The sequence below is a fragment of the Epinephelus lanceolatus genome, chromosome 3 (genome assembly GCF_041903045.1).
Source record: "Epinephelus lanceolatus isolate andai-2023 chromosome 3, ASM4190304v1, whole genome shotgun sequence".
In the NCBI taxonomy this organism is placed as follows: domain Eukaryota; kingdom Metazoa; phylum Chordata; class Actinopteri; order Perciformes; family Serranidae; genus Epinephelus; species Epinephelus lanceolatus.
In genome coordinates, this window is record NC_135736.1 from 21,369,163 (window position 1) to 21,380,112 (window position 10,950).

General features: G+C 38.7%; 1 protein-coding gene across 2 annotated transcripts in view; it reads right to left on the reverse strand.

Moving 5' to 3' along the window:
• The window catches only part of LOC117255474 (uncharacterized), a 53,935-nt gene extending 44,500 nt beyond the window's left edge, over window positions 1-9,435 (reverse strand). For both annotated transcript variants that reach the window (XM_033624430.2, XM_033624429.2), the window contains exons 1-4: window positions 9,336-9,435; window positions 4,182-4,278; window positions 197-215; window positions 16-64 (exon numbers count right to left, since the gene is read on the reverse strand). In XM_033624430.2, coding sequence (XP_033480321.2) covers window positions 16-64; window positions 197-215; window positions 4,182-4,233 — 120 coding nt within the window. In that variant the 5' untranslated portion in view covers window positions 4,234-4,278; window positions 9,336-9,435. The remainder of the gene's footprint in view (window positions 1-15; window positions 65-196; window positions 216-4,181; window positions 4,279-9,335) is intronic.
• Between the last annotated feature and the right edge of the window lie 1,515 nt (window positions 9,436-10,950).

Here is a 10,950-nt window from a genome sequence, read left to right on the forward strand (position 1 = left end):
GACAGCTTCACTCACCTGACCACATGTTTCTCTTGAAGTGCAGGTTCCATTGTTGTTTCCATGACTGAAGAAACGAGACAAGAGTTTAGAGACAAGAGATGACGCAACATAGTTCATTACAACTAGAGCACAGTGAAATCTTTACAGATGGAAAAGAACATTTTGCTCTTTTTACATTTCAACATCCTGAGCTTACCTTTGTGCACTTGATGTCCCTGTTGGAAGAAGACAAAGTTCATTGTTAGAGCTGACCCTAGAATTTGGAGGACTTAAGCTAGATTTTGGACACATCAAGCACATTTTTATCATGAGACATTTTATTATTTATCATGAGATAATAATTGTTTTTAATATAACAGGTTTCTGTTATTCAGCTTCAACCATTGCTAGCCTACTTTAAAAACAGATTTGAGTTACATGAGTAGTGATATAGAAAACAAATACAAGGCTGCATTGCATCAAAATTGAAAGCCTGAGTTTTTTTAATCCAGAGACAGTGACATCAAAATTAATCACAAAAGATTTTTCAGCTGTTAAATTCCATTTTTATCTGTGCTGCTGAGTACAAACAAACATGGGATTTTCATGAGAGCGTGGTTCATGTCCCCTGTGACACCAAAAGTCGAGGCTGACTCATTGTAACTAGAGATGCTCGTTTTAACTGACATACCATGATATCTTTTTCTATATCTACCTATATAGTGTTTGTTCCTGAACCAATGGTGTTACAGTGAAACCTAAAACTGCAACAGCTTCAGCTGAATACACAAATGTCTATATGCAAACAACCATTTAAAGGGCTGATAATGGCCTCTGAACCAAACCTGCCGGTTATGAACAACTTAACAACAAACACATTTGGTCCTTGCAAATGTAAATGATGTAGCTACATGTGTATTTCCATAGAGTCAGGAAGTGAAATCCAATTTCCATAGACGCATGTGGAGATGCATTCTAATGCCAGGTGTGAACAGACAGACAGAGCTGTACATTTATGATCGGATCACCCAAGACGCATGTTAATAGCAGATGTCACAGTGAAATTCAACATGAGTTTACATGAGTTTCAAAACCAGTAAGAGTGACCTTCTGCTATTGACCAATCAACAGACTGCAGTGTTCACAGCTCCACCTCCTTAATACTAGATCTGTGTGCTATGTACCCAGTCAGGAGGTACGAAACGGTTCCATTGCTACCATCCACAACTTTTCACCATGGAAACGGAAAAAAACGTAGGCTACCGAACTAAACTGAACCGTAATGTACTGCTCGGTGGAAGCAGGGCTTATGAGGCTTAAAGTCACAGATAACAATCAGTTTATGGCCTGATAATATCACAAATGGGTGAAAGACGACTTGAAACACTGAAATACATAGGGGTGCACAATAATATCGTCATCAATATAAGTCTTAAAATCAAATATCGGAATCGGCCAACGTTATTTCTGCCGATATGACAAACTGATTTTTTTTTAAATTGACAATGTGAACATGCACTAAACATCAGGTAAATGATAAGGCACAAGTAACAGAACAACATATCTGAAAGAGACTGTTATGAATAAAATGTACTGAACAATAACGTTAAAACAGCTGGGCCCACAAATGTTTTACTGTTACAGTCTGTGAAAGCCTATGTAGTAAGTACTATGGAGCTCAAAGGAATGAGCCGTTATTTAGGAAACCTCACTGTCATGACCAAGGTAAATTTAGAGGTTGCTGTCTAATGAGGTCCTTCACTGATTTTTTTGTGTTTTTAAATCCAAATGGAGATGCCAAATAAACTAACATGTCCAAAGTTGCCTCCCGCAGTGCTGTGTTGTCCTCTTCTTACGTAGCATTATGCTCTCTAGATCTGCCGACCGACGTAAACTCATTTGCTAAGCTAGCTAATGCTAGCTTGCGAGCTGAAGCCCACACTAGTTATGAGCATAGGTTATGAGCCGCTAAATTAGCTAGCTAGATGCTAACGGGCTAAACCGTCCACACAGTTATTCCGACACACACTTTGTCAAAACAGCACGCACACTTGGTCATTCACAGTCACTGAACAAAAGCCCCAAACTCTGTATGCTCCTGTGCTTACAGTCAGTCCTTGTCGGCTCAATATTTAGTACTTTTTCCTTCTATCTGCTAGCTAGCATGGGTTGCCAGGTCTGACCATTTCTTCTTCTTCGCCCCTGTGATTGGCTGACAGCTCAACAAGCAAACTACCACCCATTCAACTTGAACTCTACTGTTTTACACATTTATTACACCATTACAAAGCAAAACACCCATAGAAAATAAGAAGCCGTGAATTATTATTTTCATCAAAGCATTTCAAATTTTAAGGGAAACGTTCTTTATAAATGCCTATAAACCAGACAATGAAATAATAGTACTACAATGCAAACACAAATACACGGTCTTAAACCAGGGTATTACATAAGTAAATAAATGAAAATACACATCAAATCAAAGATAAACTGGGGTACAGACATACAGATAAAGAGGTATATTCAGACAGAGGTTTCTGGGAAGAAAGTTGCATAATTTTCCATATTTTATGGATATATATCGCTATTGGTTATCGGCCAGATGAGTTGTTATATAGTTGGCATATTGGATATTGGCAAAAAAAAAAATCAATATTGTGCATCCCCAGAATCATATAAATGTGCTTTACTGTTACTTTCTCTGTAGTCTCGCCACCAGACAATCAGAGATCTCCGCCTTCTGATAAGCAAAGCGTCTAAAGGCTGACTTGTGAGTCTACTTTCTCTGAGTCAGTCCCACACACACTGTCACTTGCTGCCATAAATATTCACCAGGGCACCAAATGTGTATAAATTCACAACTGAAAACACACACAATTAACTCAAGTTTGAGTGGCATGTTCTAAAACTGTAGTTTCTGGCTGTTTGAAATAACTACTGAGTATTTTTTTTTTTTAAATGAAACTTTATATTTACCACCCAGTTTAAAACATTTATATGTTTAGTAGGAATGAATGGGCTCAGTGCTACAGACAGGGTAGGGAAGTAGTGGGAGGCCGACATTATTGATTTAGATTTTTTTACTGGAATTGCTGACAATGCAAACATTTTAGAATAACACAATGTTAATCATTTAAGAAAGAAGCTACCTCTATTGTGTAGTTTTGTTATTGTCCCCAAATCCAGGCAAAAGAGCAAAACCAACAATGCATTAATCTATCTCTCAGTACTCTCTGACTTCCATATCCTGTCTATCTAAGGGTCACAACTGTATACTTTTATTAACAAGGCTAAATAATGTCTTTAAACAGCTGGGCACTGAGGTTTAAACTTAATGCTTTAGGAGTAATTAAAGAATTTATTTATGACTATTTTCAGATGTGGACTGATACACATTTGGTGCTTGGTGAGTATATAAGACAACAGGAAGCTGTGTGTGAGATCACTAATTCATAATGTAATGAAGGAAAATGTCATCCAGTGAAACGATGTGGCTACTTGATATGTTTTTAATTGTTTTTGGGACAATAATGGAGCTTCATGGCCCAGAGGATTATACTTTATCAGGTTTTGGATACATCTGTTAGCAGCATTGATTTGTTGTTGTTACATATGTAGAATATTACCAGCTCTGTCCTTTAAAGGGACAGTTCATCCCAAAATAAAGAATACACATTTTTCTCTTACCTGTAGTGCTATTTATCAATCTAGATTGTTTTGTTGTGAGTTGCCGAGTGTTGGAGATAATGGCTGCCTTCTCTCCAATATAATGGAACAAGATGGCACTCAGCTTGTGGTGCTTAAAGTGCCAAGAAAGAAATTTGAAATACTCAACAGCAATGTGTCTTTCCAGAAATCATGACCAGGTAACTCAAGATGATCCACAGACCTTGTTGTGAGCAGTTTAATATAGGAACTATTTTCTTTCTACCAAACTACTGCCACCAACCATATCACCGTGCGTAAGAATGAGTGCATCTACTCATGGATGTAAAACTCGTGCTCCTGACAGCATGGGATTTAAACATAAATGGTATCTTCCTCAGCTGAGCTTTAACATTAGCTAGCTCAGTGGTGCTAGGTGAACAAACAGTAGTTAATCTGGGGGTTAACTGTCCCTTAAGGGTGGATTTGTCTTTTGACTGTATCCTGGTGCTTACTATAGGCCTACATAAGATAAAAGACACAAAAGCAGCTCTTACCAAACCAGCTTCCCAGTAGGTAAACCAGGAGGAACAGACCGCGTGATCTCATAATGTGAGGAATCTCATGGGATGAGAGGCCTTTGTGTTGAATTCGCTGGGGAGGGAATCAGAGACAGCAGGTGACACAGTCAGTCGCGACACCAACAAGTACTAAATGACTAACAGGTGGATTAGAAGTCTTGATTATGAATGTTTATTCCAAACTAGAAATCACACAGTTCTCCTTCTTTAAGGTAAACTCAAACCCCAGGCAAAAACAGTATGTCACCAATCATCTCGGTATGAGAACTGCAAGTACAGCATGAAATATTTGATGTCATGTATACTCCTTTGAAATCATGGCCTGTCAAAGCTTAATATATCACATTTTTTGTCAGACCATTGTTGTCCAGTCACTGTCATCACCTTTATGTGAAATTAAGCTTGGAGCCTGTGTGTTTGGTGGCAGAAAGAAAACAGGGAGTGGCTTTCAGATCATTTTCATTCAGTAGCAGATAGTGACCTTTAACCTACCAGTACAAAGATGAAGAAACAATTAGCACATCAGTGGAAAGAATGCTGAAAGGTTACACCCTATTCATATTCAAACAATCAACACAAAGACAACAAGCACATGACCCTGCTCCCAACATATATTGCGTAAAATGTTACCAGAACAAAGAATATACCCTTTTAAATCTTTTTTTTAAACTTAAAATATTCATTACTAATAGCTACATATATGCAGTATGACAGCAGTGCTTTTAGACAAATCATGTCTCAAGAAAAAGGTGTTTCTAGTTGTAAAGTAAAGAACATATTTCATGATGTAGCAATGAAGTGTAGGTGGATTATCAATCATGATGCCCTCTTGATTTTGTCACTTATAATGCCATTGAATTGACTCACACTCATTTCCAGGGGTTTACCCTACTCTTAACCAGGAGTCAAGTCTCAACCTCTACATTCTAAACTATAATAAAAGACTTAATGGCTTCTTGTGGACTGAAACAACACATTCTCACTTTGACCTTGTCACACCGTGTGAAGTTCTGCCTGTTACATGCATTGTCTTCTTTCAAGATACACTTCCATTTTCACAGGAAATTTACCGTTAACATACAGTCTCTTTCAAAATAAACACTATGTTGGTACAACAACGCAAATTGACTTTTTCTTCCTTCAGCAAAAAACACACATGGTTGGGTTTAGGTAAAAAGTACAAGGTTTGGCTTTAGAATCTTACGGGACGCGAACACCATTGGACCCATCCACCACACCTTCCGCCCATCCCACTTGGAAAGTGTTTCCCCCCTTGACACTGCTGGGTGCCGTTAAACTATAATGACAACTGGGGGCCGCATATCATGCTGACGTTAAAGGACGTGATCGGATGAGATCAACCAGAGAGAGGCCGTTTACCATGTTGTTGCTTAAGTGGTCATATAGCCTGAAATAAAGCACTCTGCTGTCTTTTGTGGCTGATGTGTTTGAGTCAACTATGGTTAAAAGTTACAATGAATGTGATTACATAAATGTTCATTGGGAGTCATGTTTCTGTCCTCTCATTAGCTTGCTTAATGCCTTGCTATCTTCACCAACTAGTCATTAACTTTGTCTGTTTGCCGTTTGGTGCTGGGCTCCAAAGACTCCATAGAGCTGAGGGGGACTGGCGAGTCAGGTGATAATTTTACCACGAGTGAGTCCTACATAAAGTTTTTGGATCCACTGGTAATTTAAGCAATAAGCTAAGAAAGGGCCATGGTTTACATTCATTTAAGAACAGCTAAGGGGCGCTGGTAGACATGACGCAGGGCAGAGGACCTAAAACCATTGCATATTTCTGACCGTTCTGGTCCTGCAGATGATGAATGATTTGGGCTTCAGTTGGATTTTAGATGCAGCTATACGTAGAACCAGAAGACCCTCAGGTGTGTTTGGATACAGTGCCCGAGAGTGCTTCATTTTCTGAAAGTCTGCTTCTACGAACGCTTGGTGGTGGGGTGTTTTGTCGTGTCCTTCTTGGTGAAGGTTTTTTTTGCTATGACAGTAAACAGTCTAGTCACAGTCTGTTAACAAGCACTAGCTTTGTTTCTTGACTTTTTCAACTATTCAGTTTTCTTTTGCCCACACTTTGTCCAGCCAGTAAATCGAAATTGTACATTTTGAAACAGCAGTTAATTGGCGCAGTGATAGGCTACAGTTGCTATGCGGTCACTGCTGTGTGCTTATGGAGTATTTTACAGTGACTTCGAATGTGGCTCAACCAATCATAATCAAGGACGGGAATCATCTGTTTTACAAAGACAAATATTAATTAGTGCATTTTAATGGTTAACTTGGGACCCACCTTAAAATAAGAGGTGAGTCCCCACAATGTGACTGTGTGAGCTCCATAGCGTCATTAATACAAGTACACACACATACACACTCACACACACACACACTCATTCACTCATGAGTTCCCTTTCAACACTTTGACCCACTGATTTTTTCTTCCTTTAAAGCCTCATATCGTAAACATTCATCCTTGTGTCAGAGAAAGAGCTGGTGAAACATTTAGTGTTTGTTCAGGATTATTCTTCCTCCACTCCCCTCTCTTGTAGCTCTGACAGGTGAAAGACAAACACTATTTGGATTGTTTGTGACTAGCTTGCCATTGCCAAAGATGGAGCTTAACAGAAGTGGTGTGAAAATATTTAAACATGTCCAACAAGGCTGGTTAAATGTCCTCACCCATATCCACATGTAAACATACTGAAAACGAGAGAATCATTTCCCTTTTAGTCTTTTTCATCCTTATTATAGAGGAAGATGTAAAAATGGACAAGTGACTGTACAAATTTTTACAAAATAAAATGCAATTTGACCGTTTCCACATAAAAATCACTGAAATTTTAAATGTTTTACATTTTGAACTATGAATTACAAATGCTTTGTTATTTAAGCGGCCTCGTGCCTATGACCGAATCACAGCCGTGACGATATCACAGTACAACATCACGAGCTCGAGTGTGATATTGCTGTTATACAACAGTTCAACAGTAAAATAAGCAAGGCTGATTAAGAAATGTTGAAAAATGAGGACAAAATAGATAATTTAAGCATTTTATTTGTCTTCCGCCAACAAAAATAGTTCCCTCAGGACTCCGCTGTCACCGTTGTTATGTAACGCAAACATGGCATGGCCATGGCACTTACTCTTTATACACATTTATCTGCACGTTTCCATAAATTGTGCAGCCGGTGAAATAAGTCTCTGGTGACTGCATGGTGGACTGTCGCTTCACAGGCACAGCCGACTCTGCCTTCTGATCTGACAGTATGTTGCTTTTCTCCAAGTCATTGAGCTCCACTGATGAAACGCTGACAAACCTGATGTGTGCTCAGATGGATTCAGCTTCTCCTCTCCCTCATCTTCCTCTGATGACCATTCATAGTTCAATTCAAAACTTATTTTAGGAAATAAATCCATATTTTTGGCTGTTTGATAGTGTATGAATTAATTAGCCTACAACACAACTGCTGACCTAACTGACACTAACCGTCAGTTTTGATTTGATTGTTGATTGCAATCAGCTGTGAGGCGGAGTGATACATACACAGTGAAATAACCGTGATGTTGTACTCCAATATCATCACGGTTTTACTGTCTCTCGACCAATCAGATTCCAGGGCCGGAACTAACTGTTGTATAATACAGGTTATCATAAATGTTAATTTACCTGCGATGGACTGATACAGCCTGCAGCCTTACACAGATGTTAAAACAATTTGTTACACAGGATTTTTCTCACTTTTACTTTGGATTAAGTTGAAATAAAACCAAGAATATAACACAAAAGAAGTCCCAGACTTATTGCCATTGTGATCCTTGATGTAAAGATGGCAAGCAGTCAGGTGACACAATTTGACTGTATTCTTAAAATTGTAACCAAATAACAAAGACCTCTTACTCAAGTACTGTACTTACAGGTTCAGTGTGTACGATATATTGGGATATATTGGCAGAAATTGGATATATTATGTATTAAGTATGTTTTTTTGTGTGTGTGTATAATGATCTGAAAATAAGAACTGTTGTGTTTTAGTTACCTTATAATGAGCTGTTTAAAGCTACCTAGGGACTAAAGCATTGGCAAAACACTTTTTTTTAAACTTGGAGCTGCTTTATTCAGTGTTTTCACTGGTTTAAATCACCAGGTTTGTTTGATTTGGAGAGACCTCTCGGATAATTCGGCTCCAGGTAACCTCCTGAGTGTCTACATCTTATCAGAGATAAAAGGTGAGCACACTTAAGCAGGTGCTTGGCTATTGGCCCATCTGTGACATGCTGAACAGCGTCAGAGAGACACTGATTTGTAACATTAAACTGCTTTATTTAGTGTTTTTACTGGTTTTAATCACCTGGTCCATTTGTTCTGGAGAGGACAAGACCTCTGCCGATAATTCGACTCCTGGTAAAAACGATGAACACATACAGTAAGGAATTCTAACCAGGAGAATCTTAACACTTTAAAGAAGGCATTCTGCAAAGATGACTTTTACTTTCAATACAGTTTGATACTTTTAATAATTTTTAAAAGCAGACCTTTTAATGGTTAAGGAGTATTTCTACACTGTGGTGTTGCTACTTTATTAAAAGGTCTGAATGCTTCTTTCTCTACTGTTTTTTCCTCACTGAGAACACCAAATTAATGTCATCAACTGTAGTTACAGAATTTCCTGTAATGTATTTATTCTTCTTTTTCTTAAAGGTTATTTAGAAAGCCCCCTTTTAATGCGACTCATACAGGTTTGAGCACACCCTAACCCAGTTTAATGAGGCAGAACTTCTTATTCCCACTCCTCAAATCCCCAGACGATATGTCGTTGCCAGAGGTGCACACCCACAACAAAAAGGACCAGATTATGATACATTAACTGATTACTATACTGATTTTAAGCCTTATCTCCTTTCAGGTACCTGCCAGCATACACCACACAGGCTTTAAAGCTTTCTATTTACTCTTAAATAAGAGTAAATATCAGTCAACAGAAAAAGATCCATCTATGACAAGTATACGCATTACACAAAGAGGTAAGATGGATGATGGGATCCTTTCCATTGCAGCGACAGACTTGGCAGAGAAATACAATGACATGACATGAAATCAAAGCCAAATCTCTTACCAAATCTTGTTAGGATCCTTCAGGTGCTGTGAAGAGCTGGTGTTTAACTATCACTGTCTTCTGACACCTGAGACACAGGTGCACCAGTAATCTGCTGAAGGGTGTGTTCTCATGTGATGACACAGGCAATAATAGTCGACTGCTTCACGCTCCACAAGGGGGCCGGGCATGGTTTGCTCTACTAATTCAACCGTGTACTGCTATTGGTTTGTTCATGTGTGTGTGTTTGTGTGTGTGTGTGTGTGTGTGTGTGTGTGTGTGTGTGTGTACATCTACACTCAGTTTTTCTGTATGTGAACATATGTGAGAAAGACAGACAGAAAACAAGTAGACACAAAGTATAAAGTTAGAACTGATCCATGTTCAGCAGTTGTTTTTTTTTTTATATATAAGCTTCTAGCTTTGTGTAATGAGAAAATTTAGACTCTGACACAACTGATTTTGCAGTGTTTTACTTAGAGAGCAGCCCGAATTGTGCAGATAAATAATTAACACAACAGTATGCATTCATTTTGAATTTTAACCAGCTTGTTGATGTCACTCTTTTTTCCTTGTCTGTGGTTACACCCAACCCAGACACTAGTGTACACACCAAAATAAGGGTTGACCATAAACGCTCCCCCCACAGGTGAAAAAAAACAGATCTCTTTCATGGCTTTGAAGCTGACACATTTCCTCAGTGTGTCCCATGATTTATTTCAGGGCTGTCTGTCAATTTGCTTGAATGTTCAAACAAAGAAATAATGAGCAAATAATGAGAAAGAAGTCACAGCAAAGTTAAAATGTGGACTGTAAACATCACAGTCTGAAGACAAGCTGCTCTGAAAACTGGTATTCATGTGTGCATGCATACACACACACACACACACACCCGCGCACACCATGGCATGCACACACAGATCAAGTTAAACTGGTTTGATAATCACACGAGGCATGGGAGAAGCAGAATTCAGTATGACGGGTAATGATTCATTCAGGGTGAAGGGTACAAGTGAACAGAACAACAGCAACAGGAAGCTGGTATAAGGATGCTGTGTTTAACGTAAACTGAAGTTTATTCATAATTTCAGGAAGGAGTGTTCACAAGTTTACAACCACCACAGCTACTGATACTATGTTACTGGTATCATTCACGGGTCATGACAGAATCACAATACTTCAGTCAAAGGCCTGATTCATTACAACTCTTTAAAGGAATAATTCACCCACAAAAGTACTCACCCAGTGTTATGTTGAATTTGTAAAGAAAACTTTGTTAACACTTTATTTGGATTGTCTACCTGGGATAGTGTTTCAAACATTTCAACAGCTTATTAGTTGAGATTCAATGACTGACCTTTTGCTAAGCCCCTTTGTGATGGTCCGACAAGCTGTGGGAGTCATCATGGAGCCCACACTGTGACTAACTGCACTCCCTGAAGAAATATTATCATATTTTTGGGAAAATGAAAGTGATTCTAGAGAGAAGCAGACAGAGGGGTCTACAATCTGTGTTTGAAGGATATATCCAGGATGTCAAACTGACTCAGCAGCAACAACAGGTTAAAAAGACAAAGATAGTTAGACGCTAACACCACCTATCTACCCTTTTAACATATACACACACACACACACA